This window comes from Pecten maximus, chromosome 5 (genome assembly GCF_902652985.1).
Source record: "Pecten maximus chromosome 5, xPecMax1.1, whole genome shotgun sequence".
Taxonomy (NCBI): Eukaryota; Metazoa; Mollusca; class Bivalvia; order Pectinida; family Pectinidae; genus Pecten; species Pecten maximus.
In genome coordinates, this window is record NC_047019.1 from 3,939,951 (window position 1) to 3,955,560 (window position 15,610).

Consider the following 15,610-nt stretch of genomic DNA (forward strand, 5'->3'; position numbering starts at 1 on the left):
GGTTGCAAGTTCGAAACCTACGTGGGGCAGTTGCCAGGTACTGATCGTAGGCCGGTGGTTTTTCTCCGGGTACTCCGGCTTTCCTCCACCTCCAAAACCTGGCACCTCCTTAAATGACCCTGGCTGTTAATAGGACGTTAAACGAAAACAAACCAAACCAAACCAAATCAACTTAAGGTCCATATTATTTTTTGATGCTATTTTATGTATGGACCATTGGGGTTTCATGCCAAGTCCCTGTGAATTTGATAACCTAATATTATCTCATGATTTTGTTACCTGGAATGTTCCAGTAACTGTTTCTGACAGGAAATGTATAGCGATGTATGTTGCATTGAAATGGAATCCGAGATGTTGATATCATGAATATGTTGGGTAATTTTTTCAGTTCCACAGTGTAGAGCTACATACCGTATTTATCCAGCGATAAACCCATGCCTGGTAATAAGCCCACCCATATGTTTGTTGTTCAGTAGAATTAACAATTATGACTCTGAGTCAGAGGGTTGTTGGTAATTCCGCTGGACAACAATATTTTCAGATGGTCTTATTACTAAGCACGAGTTTTTACCAGATAAATATTCAATTCAACCACTGATCAATTTGTGAATCTTTGACATTTATTTTTTCCAGATATTCCTTAAGTAAATTTAACTCTCTTAAAACTGGCCTGGGCATTAAATAGAAGCTTGATCTAAAGATTTCAGTACTTTCTTTATTTTGCAGAGGTTTAATCTTGCGCTTTCAATACTTAAGTGATACGCGTGGGGGTGATTTTCACGGTCAATCCACCTATTTTTATTTCCATTTGTAGTTAGATATTAGGCAAAAAATAGATACCAATATGATACACGTGGAGGATTTTTTTGTGATTAAAAGGACTCCACGTAAATAGAGTAAATTTCCACCCCACTTTATTTCCACGTTTACGGTAACGTTTGAAATTTTGCACTTACATTAAATTTGCAAACATTCGACCGCTGTATTAACATTTACATTTCTGCATTAAATCTAGTCTGACCTCTATAATTACGTTTGACCTCTGTTACAGTTCCTGAAGAATCGTCACCTGATGGTGAGAGTTGGCGGAGGCTGGGACACATTAGAGCATTATCTTATACATCACAACCCCGTACAGGTGTTCGAGCACCGCAGACCCAACACCGCAAACGGCTCCCACGATTCCACCAGCAAATATCTGTGTTTCAAATCGAAGTACAAGTCGGAATGATAATTCGGAAGGAGATAACCGACTCCGCTCAAAATTTCAGCAGAATACCATGATTCTGGTGCTCATCTTGACGTACAAGTTCGTTTGTTCAGATGGTGATTTTACTGAGGAATTCAGACGAGGATAAAATTCTTCATTTTTTGCCAGTCGTCTGTGCTTCCTCCCACACAAAAGTAATATGCAGGATGCAAATATGGCCAGGCCAAAAGTAAACCTTCACAGCTCCGGATTCTGCATAGCTATATACTTGATGAATTTTACGGGTAATCAATGTGGCTCGTATATCATCAATTCTGACTTCAGACATTCCAGTGATGCAACTGACATTGGGCATAGATGGGAGACCGAGATACCTTTTACGACCCCCTAACTCCTGTAATGAGATTTCAGAGCAGTGCTACAGGATACATGCACGTCAGAATGACACTTCTAAATTAAGTCTTGGTCCATCAAGACTAATTAAAACAATCACTCAAGTAATTCTTTGAAAAAACTACATGAGGCTTACTTTAATATCTTGTGACTTAAAGTATTGATGCCAAATTGTATCTTTTCTGTTGTGATAAAACAATCAGGTTTTCCGTCTTGGAGGGACAGTTTTTCTGTTGACAGAATTAAAGTATATCTATGGCTGCATTTATGCATCAAGTTGAAAAAATTAGGTTATTTAACACAAAATAAAAGTAAATGGGATTTTTAATTTAATTGAGACTGGCCTGACTGCATGTTTCGGAAATGGTAGATTGAATGGTCAGACTTTGTGTGAAGGAAAATTAGGCTTATTTTCTGTTATGGTAGAAAGTAAGGCCATTTTCTATCTCTTGTTGTGAAATTGAGTCCCAACTTTTCTCTTGTTACGGAGATGAAGCAAATTATCTTTGTTATGGGGCTAATCTTTTCTCATGTGGTTGATGATGAAGCTGAGGTTGGTGATTTAAGGCATGTAATTGTTGAAAACTATTTTTTTATATATTGCAATTTTGGTGCTCTTTCTTGTTAAAATATTTTTCTAAACAATTGTTTTTTCATCTATTTAAGGATATCACTGATGTTGCAGTTAATTTGTAACAGTGTCTGTGATTGGCTAATTTTCTGTGATATGTTTTGTACATATATGATTTGTACTAGTTAACTTTTTGTTTCTTTTGTAAACAATATAAGAGAGGTATCAACAAAAATACTGATTTGTGTTAAATATATAACAGGGAGGCAATCTGTCTCTGACTTTTGTTACAAGTGTTGTGATTGGTCACTTAATAAACCAATAAGGGCCATGTTCAGAATCACAGATGTTTCTGGCATTTGCAAACTGTTGTTTATAAATGGACCAATAGGAGTACTGCTCTCTACAGATGAAGTCTTTGTTACATGTATTTTGATTGGTCACTGTGTGAACCAATAGAAACTGTTTTTTTTTTCAAAAACAATTACATGAGGGAATTTATATCTCAGATTTCTAATGTGTAACTGTTCCAAGTAAGTGTTGGGTATGATTTCTTACTTTGTCAACCAATGAGGGATCGGCTTAAAACTATAGTTACAAACATTATACAATTTATGATATACTGTAATTGTATACATGCCAATTTCAACTATTTCACAGCCTTTGAACCAGATTCCATTTATAAAAAAAAAAGTGTTTTAAAAACAAAAGTCTGTTTGAAGAAAGGATCATTTTTCAGAGCTATTTCAGGCAATTTCTCCTTTCACAAATCCGTGTTCTTTTGATCCAAAAGACATAATTGAATTTGCTGTTAACATCTTCTTTAACGTCATGTGACACAACATGACATTGTATGGTTGGTATTACGTAATATCATATGAATCCGTAAATTAATGGCATTGATTTGGGTTAAAATTAAGAATGATCTGTTCTCTTGGATCAGTCTGTTTTTAAAAATGTTTTTAAAATCTATTTAATAAATAAAGTAACCAAATTAGAAATACAAACTTCGTAGTCTTGTGAAAGATAAGAAGATATTCTAGGAAATATATTTTGTATATTACATGTAAGATGTGATCAAGAATCTTTGTATAAGTTTTGTTGGACATGGTTGATCTGTAGCATATTGTATTGTATTTATGACACAAAAATGTGGGAAGAGGGAAAGAAATAAACAAAATATTTATTTCCTATTCAAGATATGAAAGTTTGAGGTGAAAATGAATTTATCACTATTTCTCAAGCGAAAAGTTTACATTGTATATTGTAATGTACTTTTCATGTGTAAACAATCATAGGTACAGTAAGTTGCTAGAAGTCATTAAATACAAATTATAGAAATTTCTCCATGTACTTTTATTATACAAGAGGCATTTCTATAAAACTATGTTTTGATACTCTACAGTAATTGTATTTAATTATAGATGTAGGGCACCTTCAAATGATGCTGAAGTTATAGTCTGTAAAGTTTGCTGTGACTCCAGGTTCATGAAAATTCCAGGTTCATGAAAACTCTAAGTTCATGAACACTATACGGTTCATGAAATTTCTTTGTTCATGAACACTCCAGGTTGATAGAATTTCCTGGTTCATGAAAACTCCAGGTTCATGATATTTCCTGGTTCATGAAAACTCCAGGTTTATGATATTTCCTGGTTCATGAAAACTCCAGGTTCATGATATTTCTTGGTTCATGAAAAATTTATGTTCATGAAATTTCCTGGTTCATGAAAACTACTGGTTCACAATATTTGCTAGATTCTAGGTTTGTCATGAATCAGTAATCTCCAGGTTCACTAAGATTTGGTTCACTAGGTTCCTGGTTCAGAAATTATAGGTTCCCAAAATACTTTTTTTCTGTATTTAATCTTTTCTGTTATAGTACTGCAGGATTTATCTCCCTTGAATGGAAATTTGATTTACCTCTCTATACATACTGGGCTATCCTATTTTACAATAGGTAATGCAGGTCATACCCATATCTACTTGTATATAGTAAAAATAAAAGCAAACGGGGCCCTGGGATCATGAAACAGACTTAAGTCTAAGACTAAACTTAGACTTAAGACTGTTTCATGATCCTGGAGCCAGCTGTATGTTACCTTTAATTTAGTATAATCCACAGTATTAGTAGTTTTAAGGTGACACTTTAGCTGACTTTTTATTGAACCAATGTAAATTAGACATGATGTAAAAAAAATCTTCAGACTCATTCCGTGTACATACTCATGATATAATTATTTATCAGATATGTATTTCTAAACATTTTTTGCTCAACATTCATTAAATGACCATACCGGTAGTACATGTATAAACCATTTTTCATTATTCTGTTATATGCATGTACGTGTATGATACAAATGTCTTCAGAAATCCATACATATTTATTATCTATAAAAAATTATCTTTGTTCCTACAAGATGTTATATATCATAAATGCAAATTAATTTCTTCTACTATAATATCCGTCCTCTCTGGTTTTGATAAGTTACATAGCACATGTAAGTTATGTTTTTTTTTTCAGAATTTTGTTGTCGTTAAAATATGATTTTGTTATCTAAAATAGATTCTCCTATGTTAATTTCATGTGAAGGTTGTAAATGGTATTTATTATAAAAAAATCCTGTAGTGATGAATTTTTATGTAGATTATGAATATTTTCCGTCCGGAATGTTTTTTCTGCTTTTTGTTTACATATAGGGCAAAATTACAGAGAAATAGTTATTACAATATGTTATGCAGTTATATAAGTTAAGGGTATATGCTACCTTGAAACATTTTACCTCCAATATGTGTTGAGATTTCCCCTTAGGAATGAATACATGTCTGTATTTGAGTTATGTTCCTTGAAAATTTTGTTTTTATCACTAATATTCAATATGAAGATCTAATTGCCATATCACATATATATGTTTTGGTTATCTCCCCTGAAGATTTGTCTTTTTTTTTTTTTTTTTGATTACTGATAACAATATGAATACCTGATCACATATATATGTACAGTATATGCCTAAATAAATGTGTAGAGTTATCTCCCTTCAATATTTCTTCTATTTCTTATATATATCTATAGAGAGAGATATGTGCCTTCTTAATCTGTCCACAGTAAAAAAAAAGTAAAAAAAACAGTTGTATAAGAAGTGAAATTCTTCTAAGAAAGGAAAAACAATTGAAATATCACAATAATTTGGCATGTATCTTTATTTTTTTTAATTGTTTGGTACAAACAAAATGGCTATTACACAAAGATAACTTTGAAAACACACTGCACATCTAGTCTAGAGCTTCATTGACGGCAATTTTCAAATTAATTAAAATTTATCTTTTATAAATCAGCAGAGTAAACATTTTTTTTTTAATTTTTGCTTTTGTAGTTATGTTACTTGAAATTACAATGAAATTGTTTCATTTTTTTTTACACACGTGCACATGTACTTTTTAATTCAAATTAACTCATCTGCATAACATATCCAAATGTTAGTGTATGACACAAAATCATCAAAATATTCTTTTGTTGTCTATAAACACAACCTGGGAATTATGTCGGGAGAGATATTTACAAAAATTAGGCTATATAGTAAATGTCCAAAATTCCAAAGAAAGAAAATTGACTGAAATCCCAGTTTCCAAGATTTGAATTTGATCAAAATTTCCTTATATCTACCACAATGAAAATGTCACCCATTGTTGAACATTAGAATTAACTTATAAGCAATGGGCGACATTCAAACAATATCAGAGATATATATATCTGTATATATGTCTCTGACAATATATATCATTTAATATATAATCTGTAAAACACTTACATAATTACTGCTAAACTATATCTTGACAAAAAATTCATTTGATTGAAATTCTCTGACATTTGCCATGAATTCATACCCCTTTGCACACAATTGCCAATATACAGATGTTTATTTAGAATAAGTTTGGCGACATATGCATGTTGTTGGGAGAAAAACTGGATCTGGACAGACATTCACAAGTTGGAATCATGTTGATCATTCATCTTTTTCATTCATAAGGAATATTTCCAGTGTTATGTTTTATGAAATATAATTATCATTCACAAATTGATGAAAATAAATCCACTGTCAAAATTTTGGTGTTGCGTTTTAACTTATTGCCAATATCAAGAAAAAAGTAGGAATGGAAAAATTGTTATGGCACGCCATCATACTTGCCAACTTTCCCGATTTAGTCGGGAATTTCCCGATTCCAGACTCCCTGCCCCGTCTCCCGATCGTATAGACAAAACATAGTGTATTCTCCCGATTTTGGAGAATATGTCTTGATAACCCCGTATGGAGCCCCTATTCATCTTGTTAGATTCACTTAGGCCTATGACAGGTAACGCTTGCTGGCTGGTGAAAGACATATGTGTGGAGCATTGGTCAGTTAACTGACCTGCTCACAGACCGTAACGAAATTCTGACACTTCACTGACTGCAAGGGTGACAATACCCCGATAAATAAACAATTAATTCAAACCAATTAAGCTGAGGACGCGTGGTGATGGTTTTGTAGCAGGTCAGTCATGGTTGATTAAACGCTTGTAAATGGCTTCGTATAATGCCTTTGATGTCAAGCGCATAAACGACCTCTACTTGACAGTATATCTCGGACAGAAAAAGTGAAAACAACACTGGCAATGTTATCAACGGAGTATCAAATTTGACTGATTACTTATTGAAATGTTAACTACATTTAAACATTGGCTGATCTTTAGATAGTTAGCACAAGGAAATAAATTCACAATAACGACCATATAGACCGAAGGCCTGGTTGCCGGTAGGTAACGTCGTTTCAATCACCGTAGCATCAGCATACTTATAGTGTCAATTAGCAGAGACTTATTTTGGCTGAAACTTTCCCAATTCACATTTTGAAAGACAAAAACATGTCCACAAATACTCACTTTCTTAAACTAAATACTGTCATGTTAAAACTTTGAATTTAAGTATCAGTCCCCACCTACAAAGTACTGAGTTGTAAGCATATAGTGAATACAACTGCTGGTACAGCCCCCTTTTTTTTTTTTTTTTTGTATTATTGTCTTTGTGGTAATCCAAAGGAAACATTTGAAATTTCATTCAGATATTATATTGTACTCTAGATATTTATCGCGACATTTTAGGTATTTTTTTTTGAAGTTTACTGCTGGAGAGAAAGCTTGATAGAAAGTGATATCATTGTGATAATTTGCATTTAATTGACTGACATCTATCTTACAACATAATTTTCATAACACATCTAAGTAAATACTTTTATTTAGAGTGAACAGTGAGTTAAATCATATCCATAAATAATTTAAAATGATGTACTTTTGCAGCTATTTTTTGTAACTTGTTGCTTATATAATTATCTTTCCAAACTTGAATAAAAAAGATCATTGGCCAAGCTTGAAATAAGTTTTTTCCCACCTTTTTTTCTGTGAGGGAAGGAAGCTTAAGTGTTCATGCAAGGAATTTATTTTCCAATAGCAAATTATCTCCCCTTAGTTTTTGTTTGCTTAATGTGTCGCGCGTGAAATGTGTTTTCCGGTCAAAAAAGTCGCTCACGCACTTTCTCCCCCATGATAATTTTAAAAAGTTGGCAAGTATGCGCCATACGTCACTGTCTGTCTGTGTGTCTCTCTGACGATGAAGTTTTAGATTGAGTCAGAAGCCTTTTCCTGACGTAGACTCAGCAACTCCCAGACTACAACAGCCGCGTCCTACGTAGTCGATGCTTCGAAGTCGATGACATGATGGCCTCTAGCCTGATAGAGGTTATTCTATGGAAAACCAAGGGGAAACAAAAGGTCTCTGTTAAATCTAGGAAGTCTCAAGATCTTCATTCGAACAGAGACCTATATTAATAGACAGGCCATTTACTGCTTATGATAGACAGGTGATTTACCGTTTATACTGTATAATGGACAGGCCATTTTTAGTATATAGATCTCTGATCCGAGTATATAGAATATAAAAGACGTACATGTATTAACCTGCATCACATACCCACTTCATCAACAAAAAGAAAGTTTAGTTCTAAGAAAAGAAATGCGACGTAATAGCAGAGACTTGTATATCAGGTATATACGTCTCTGGTAATAGTAGCTACGAATCATAGCAAGAACGCCATTGACGCAAACGTGAAATAAGATTTTTGAAATGCGAAAAAGCACATCTAACAACAAAACTTTTACAGATATACAACAAACAGCACGTGAATCAAACACTTCTCACAAGTACGTTCCACATCAACGGTCGAGTGTCCTTTGGCTGAATTTCGTGAACACGATATTGACATTTTTGGTCACCCAAATTTTATTGATATATAAATCATGATGGGATGTGCTAATATTTTCAGGGGTTTAACGTCCACGCACAACAGCCAGGATAATTAAATGAGACGACTTTGAAGGAAACACAAATGGAAGAAAAGAATGAAGAAAAAGAACAGATAGGAAAGAAATGATGAAGAAAGTTCCCAAAATTATGCAATCGGAGTGGGGCAACATATCTATTATTGTCGGTTCTGCGCAGATGACCCGCTTATGAAGCGTCCCACAGTTAATAAGATTGGGATACATCAAGTTGTTATTCTCGGGCTTTCTACAATATCCCTATTGGAAGACATCGGTGAACCCTCCCCTAATTCCGCAGGGTTCTCTGGAATAAATCGACCTTTACGAAAGTGATTATTCACAAGCAACTACATATATAACTACATCTTTCTTTCGCGAGATAAAGATTAGCTGGTAACTTAAATATTTAAAATAACGTATGTTTATACAATTTATTCGGATTGGAATTTAATAGGAACCTTTTGAGCTTCTACAGATATATATTAGCAATCGACATTTCTCCTTTTGCCCCTATCGGCTTTTAAGCTCATCGATAAAGATAAGTATTATATGTTAAACTTAAGGCTTTAACATTTTTATATTTCAAAGAGATATTATTATATTTAATAGGCAGGCTAGATTCAGAGTACCAGATCTAAAGATATTCCATTTACGTTATTAACTTCCTCATGCCATCGTAAGGTCTACCAAGGGAAATAACTCTGGTAGATCTAAAAATATCGCCATAAAATAAAACACATTTTTAGCGATTATCAATTGAAATGTTTTGGTATTATTTAGATTTTCTTTTATGTGTTAAAGAAAATTTGTTTTTCTTTTCAACTTTTAATATATAGTTAACTTTAGCAACGAAGTTAAAAAAAAATTCTGTGACATTATTTTTTAATTGTTCCATGTCATCATCCGATGTAACAGAATGAAGTGTTATTAATGAGTTTATTTATTCAAACGCTAGAAAACAGTGCTGACCCACAAGATAATATTAAGAAGAAATAAAAGAACATTTTGTAGTGAGTAACGAGTTCTGTTTGTTTGTTTGTTTTTGTTTAACGTCCTATTAACAGCCAGGGTCATTTAAGGACGTGCCAGGTTTTGGAGGTGGAGGAAAGCCAGAGTACCCGGAGAAAAACCACCGGCCTACGGTCAGTACCTGGCAATTAACCCACGTAGGTTTCGAACTCGCAACCCAGAGGTGGAGGGCTAGTGTTAAAGTGTCGGGACACCTTAACCACTCGGCCACCGCGGCCCCCAGAGTAACGTGTTCAACTGGATATGTTTTGTTATACAGTAAATTTTTGACAACACCAGTCGCATCATCGTCGATGTCTGTTATCTCCAAACTCATCAATAACGTCATCGCACAACAGCCATGATCATCAAACGAGGACGACTGGGAAGGAGACACAAACGGAAGGAAAGAAAACAAAGAGGATAAAGAAAGCTCCCAAAATTATGCAATTGGGGGAGGGGCAGCTTACTGTATCTGTAACAAGGACGGAAATTGCCGGTTTTGCAGATGTCCCATTTAAGTCGCCTCCTACGATTGATAAGATTTGAATACAATGTACATCAAGTTATTATTCCCGGCTTTCAATATCAAATCGCGGCTTCATGATTTAGTAACACAACTCTAGCGGTCAACGACAACACATATTTAATGGTCAATACAACAAGTATTTTTTCATTAAACCATCAACGGTCAAGGACTGACCGATATAACACATATGAAAACAATATCGCGGGCTAAGGTCAATTCTATCAGAACCGAGCATTGCAAAATCCAAGGTACATGTAATACACCATTACGCAGGTAGCACAAAAATCGATGACGTCACTCCCCAACTTCTATTCCATCATCGGGATTCTTCAGTAAACAAGGAAACTGTAATTTAAAATAAAAGCAAAGTGAGCGGGGCCTCACAAAAATATGACCTTATCCCCTTGTTAATAAAATACATCTATCAAGGGGTTTGATAAATATCACAAATTTGCAATTTTTTTAATGTGACCAAGTGCGACCTTTGACATTTAACCTTGAACGATGATCAAGAACTTGATGTGTATAATATGTATTTTCACTTCGATTGGACGGTAAAAGGATCCTCCTCCTCCTCCTCCTCCTCCACCACCACCACCTTTATCATCATCATCATCATCATCATCATATCATCATCATCATCATCATCATCACTTATACATACCTAGCGAGGGAGAGGGAACCAGATGTTGATTTGCCGCTGAATACACAGTGGGAATAGAGCCATGTCTTTCTCCTCAAATGGATTGCAGAATTTTCTTTTCCAGTAAAGGCCATCCTGGGGCAGTTCTTTTGTCAACTGCACGGACAACTCGAGGCCATAGCTAAACAACATCATGACCTTTGACCGCTCAGAGAGGTTGGCCTTGTTCCTCTTACGGGATCTAGACGGCATCCATAACAATCTTCTTTTCGCCTGACAGGGGAACCGTCCCACAAAGGCGACATCTGGAAGGACCTGTGAAAGCAGATAATGTCAAACTATACCTTTGGAGTACAAGGGTTCCGCCCTGACATATACCTTGTACATGCCGAATCGAACAATATGAAAGACGGTTACAATCTATTGTTAGATAAAAAGTGTAAAATGTTATATTTACGGGCTCTCCATTCCCTTGATCATGGAAACCATGAAACTCCATCTCTCTCTGGCGCTGTTTCTGATCGACGGCGCATAACCCAGCAGTAAGGTTATAAGGACGCACAGGAGGTTACAGAATACCTCGCTCCCAATTCGCTAAAATGAATTAAAATTAAGATTATGTCATTTCGCTCCAAATTCGCTAAAATGAATTAAAATTAAGATTATGTCATTTCGCTCCAAATTCGCTAAAATGAATTAAAATTAAGATGATGTCATTAACATCTTATTTCACTTAAACAGTCAACATTTCAACCGCACCGAGACTCTTTAAAAGTTTCGACAGGAAAGTATATGGTATTTTATCCAGTTATAAAGTTATAAACACGGGGTCAACATACATAACGAGATGCGTACGCACTATAAGAAAGGGTAACTAGCATAAAGTGTAATACTGATGACCATGCTCAGTAAATTTCCTTTTTTGTTTCTGAATTACACGTACTTATAACAAATCCACAGAATGCTTACCCATATCAGAACGGCTCGCGCTGGGCAGATTCTCTCAAATTCTCTTGCGGTAAGGAAGGAAAGCATTCTTTGGGTATATCCTGGTTCTGGCTCAACACTAAAATGATATTAAATTAAGATGAGATATATTTGAATTTAAAACCTTCATCTTATATTTATAAACTCAGGAACATCATTAATCTAAGTGTACATGTGTAATAAGCGATCGATAAAACATAGAGAAAAAAGTTCCAATCTTACCACGTAAGGTCCCGGTAAGAAGCAGGACCTTGGTGCATGGCGCTCAGTATTACCACAAATATCAAGAATAACTTGATATCCATCGTGGTAATCTGAGATTTAATATAAAATGTAAGTATTAGGGGAGAGACCCATCATCTCCGCCTTGGCTGATTGCTAAGCAGCCTAGCAATAAGAATGTGACGTCAAAAACGGGTTTACGAAGAATGCCATGACGTCATAATATTGTCTTCGATGTACACATTTTGATGATTGAATTTCAAGACGTGTTTTGTTTGGGTTTTTAAAAAAAAAAAAAAAAATTTTTTTTTTCGAAATTTATTTGAGTCTATTCTGGTATATGATATTCTTAAACTGAAATCATTGTTCTAATATAGCATTTGATTCATTTTACAACAATTGCGAAATAAGTTATTTCAGCTTATTGTCGACCCTCATGGTGGCACACGAGGGATCTTTAAGAAACTTTTATGGCATTCACGGTTCAAATATGACTCATCGTGGACAACATGAATATTGATATATAATGCCAACTTAAAACACAGGGGGTCGGCAGCTAATTGCCGATCTTAAACTATTTACCAGTTATGTTAAGGTCGGTAATTCGCTACCGTCCCCTGTGATCTAAAGCGTTAATTCAATACTTTCTGTAGTATGAATATTTCTCACATATTGTCATTAGGTCAAAGCTCAAATTAGAGTGATAAAAAGAAAAGTTTAAAGTATTACATTCCTAATTTTCTAACTTATCCGGGGTCATGATACCTGGTCAGTAGTTTCCTCATATGACTAGCCGCCTTCTTGACCTACTGTTAAGGTCAAAAGGTCAAACATGTCATAAACATTATCTGAATTATCATGAAGTCTTTTTTCAGAGATAATAATCCTATTGTCACAAGACGTAAACATGATAACTATTAGAAAAATGAAAAATAAACTCTTCATACAGATTAGAAATAAATTAGTGTTTATTCTTTCTTATTAATGTAAAAGGAATTATGATATAGAGGATTCTTAATGCGAGCGGTACAAGCCATTTAGACCTCTTGTTATGTGAGATATAGAAATTTGGGGGTCGTAAACAAAAATTGAACAAAGAAGAAATACAGATCAGAATTAGACCTAATGTTCCGAAAAGTATTACTTAAAATTCATTTTCATTCGCCCATCGAATTTTGGAAGACAACTCTCTGCCAGCAATTGGTTTAATTTTTTTGAATATTTTTTGTTCGGTAAAACGTGTGTATTCTTTAAGTTAGCTTTTTTGGATCTAAGTGGTATGTTGTTAATTCGATTGTTCAAGATTGTTCAAGATCCACAGGGGCCTGAGAATTTGTTACAGTCTATGTGTAGTTGACCTCTCTAGTGCGTATAGCACAGTTTCAGACGTTTTGGAAAGGCTAGATTAAAATTCGGTAATATTCGGTATTAATTAGGCCAAGATTGAACCAAGGGAAATAACTCTGGTATATCAGTGAAATACCTTGGCCCGTTAATGTATTCGGTTAAAATGACATCCCTCGATATTCACTAAGTTAATTAGACTATATAATAAACATCGAGAATATCATTTTACCGTCTTGTTGCAATAGAAAAAGTTTTAAATATCATTTTATGTCATTTTCTTAACTGCAATACGATTGAATACGCTTAACAATACCAATTTTCAATTTTCACTGAAAATTGATTTAAAAAAAACAACAACAAAAACCAAAACAAAACAACAAAAACAAAAAACAAAAAAAAAAAACAAAAAAAAAAAACAAAAAAAACGACAACACAACTTTTAAAAACTTCAAATCCAATTTCAAGCAGTAATTGATATATATGTTGAAAATGGAATTGAAAACTTTGCATGTTATGTACCTAATCATTTCCGCACTTTGTTCGTATCTTCTAACTAAATACAACAAGTGACAACTTGTTATGTACTTCACCGATTAATTTTCCTTGTATGACGTCATTGTTTATATGTTCCTAGACTGTTAATGATACACTGGGTAATACCTGTGGTACACAGTCATAATGTGTATACAAATCACTTCAATCGGTAAATGACGAGGGGTTCCGACTGGCAAATCTTGAGACTTTTCAGAGATTTATGACATCTAATCAGTAAAATCTGTCATCACACAACTGGCCTATTACATCACGAAGTCTGCTGATGTCATACGGAAATCCTGTAATAACACTGTCATGACGTCATAGACAAATGACGTCATGATATTGTAAAAATAAGTTTCGCAATTTGTCTATGTTCAATTCTCGCCAATGATTATGCAAGTTAGGTAAGTACACTGTAGAAGTTAACTGGTTTACCGCCTATCATTATGTTGGCTTGGTATATCATTATGCTGGGTTAGTATGTCATTATATTTGGTTGATATGTCATTATGTTGAGTTGGTATATCATTAGGTTGGGTTAGTATGTCATTAGGTTGGGTTAATATGTCATTATGTTGGGTTGGTATGACATTATGTTGAGTTGGTATGTCATTATGTTGGGTTAATATGTCATTATGTTGGGTTGGTATGACATTATAATGGGTGGGTATGACATTATGTTGGGTTGGTATGTCATTATGTTGGGTTGGTATGACATTATGTTGAGTTGGTATGTCATTATGTTGGGTTGGTTTGTCATTATGTTGGGTTGGTACGTCATTATGTTGGGTTGGTACGTCATTATGTTGGGTTGGTATGTCATTATGTTGGGTTGGTATGTCATTATGTTGGGTTGGTATGAAATTATGTTGGGTTGGTGTGACATTATGTTGGGTTGATATGTCATTATGTTCGATCGGTATAACATTATGTTGGGTTGGTATGTCATTATGTTGGGTTGGTATGTCATTATGTTGGGTTGGTATGTCATTATGTTGGGTCGGTATGACATCATGTTGGGTTGGTATGTCATTATGTTGGGTTGGTATGAAATTATGTTGGGTTGGTATGACATTATGTTGAGTTGGTATGACATGTTGAGTTGGTATGACATTATGTTGGGTTGGTATGACATTATGTTGGGTTGTTATGAAATTATGTTGGGTTGGTATGTCATAATGTTGGGTTGGTATGACATTATGTTGGGTTGATATGACATTATGTTGGGTTGGTATGTCATTATGTTGGGTTGATATGTCATTATGTTGGGTTGGTACGTCATTATGTTGGGTTGGTATGTCATTATGTTGGGTTGGTATGACATTATGTTGGGTTGATATGACATTATGTTGGGTTGGTATGACATTATGTTGGGTTGTTATGAAATTATGTTGGGTTGGTATGACATTATGTTGGGTTGGTATGACATTATGTTGGGTTGATATGACATTATGTTGTGTTGGTATGACATTATGTTGGGTTAGTATGACATTATGTTGGGTTAGTATGACATTATGTTGGGTTGGTATGTCATTATGTTGTGTTAGTATGTCATTATGTTGGGTTAGTATGACATTATGTTGGGTTGGTATGTCATTATGTTGGGTTGGTATGTCATTATGTTGGGTTGGTATATCATTATGTTGGGTTGGTATGACATTATGTTGTGTTGGAATGTCATTATGTTGGGTTAGTATGTGATTATGTTGGGTTAGCATGTCATTATGTTGGGTTGGTATGACATTATAATGGGTGGGTATGACATTATGTTGGGTTGATATGTCATTATGTTGGGTTGGTATATCATT

General features: G+C 34.5%; 2 protein-coding genes across 4 annotated transcripts in view; one reads left to right on the top strand and one right to left on the bottom strand.

Moving 5' to 3' along the window:
- LOC117326897 (growth arrest-specific protein 2-like) overlaps window positions 1-6,277 on the top strand; it is a 36,302-nt gene extending 30,025 nt beyond the window's left edge. For all 3 annotated transcript variants that reach the window (XM_033883697.1, XM_033883698.1, XM_033883696.1), the window contains one exon: window positions 1,052-6,277. In XM_033883697.1, the coding sequence (XP_033739588.1) occupies window positions 1,052-1,231 (180 nt within the window). In that variant the 3' untranslated portion in view covers window positions 1,232-6,277. The remainder of the gene's footprint in view (window positions 1-1,051) is intronic.
- Window positions 6,278-10,165: 3,888 nt separating this feature from the next.
- On the bottom strand, window positions 10,166-12,102 carry LOC117326898. Its single transcript, XM_033883699.1, has 5 exons — window positions 11,919-12,102; window positions 11,679-11,775; window positions 11,167-11,303; window positions 10,731-11,024; window positions 10,166-10,411 (listed from the first exon to the last, which is right to left on the bottom strand). Exons 1-4 carry the CDS (start codon window positions 11,999-12,001, stop codon window positions 10,901-10,903), a joined length of 441 nt encoding a protein of 146 aa, XP_033739590.1. The 5' UTR covers window positions 12,002-12,102; the 3' UTR covers window positions 10,166-10,411; window positions 10,731-10,900.
- Window positions 12,103-15,610: the final 3,508 nt, after the last annotated feature.

What these genes read in the sequence shown, in the direction of transcription:
- LOC117326898 (XM_033883699.1), bottom strand. Translation starts at nt 12,001, where the DNA reads ATGGATATCAAGTTATTCTTGATATTTGTGGTAATACTGAGCGCCATG. An exon ending in TCTTACCGGGACCTTACGTG is followed by an intron (nt 11,776 to 11,918) that starts GTAAGATTGGAA and finishes ATATCATTTTAG; the next exon opens with TGTTGAGCCAGAACCAGGAT. An exon ending in ATCAAGGGAATGGAGAGCCC is followed by an intron (nt 11,025 to 11,166) that starts GTAAATATAACA and finishes CTGCTTTCACAG; the next exon opens with GTCCTTCCAGATGTCGCCTT.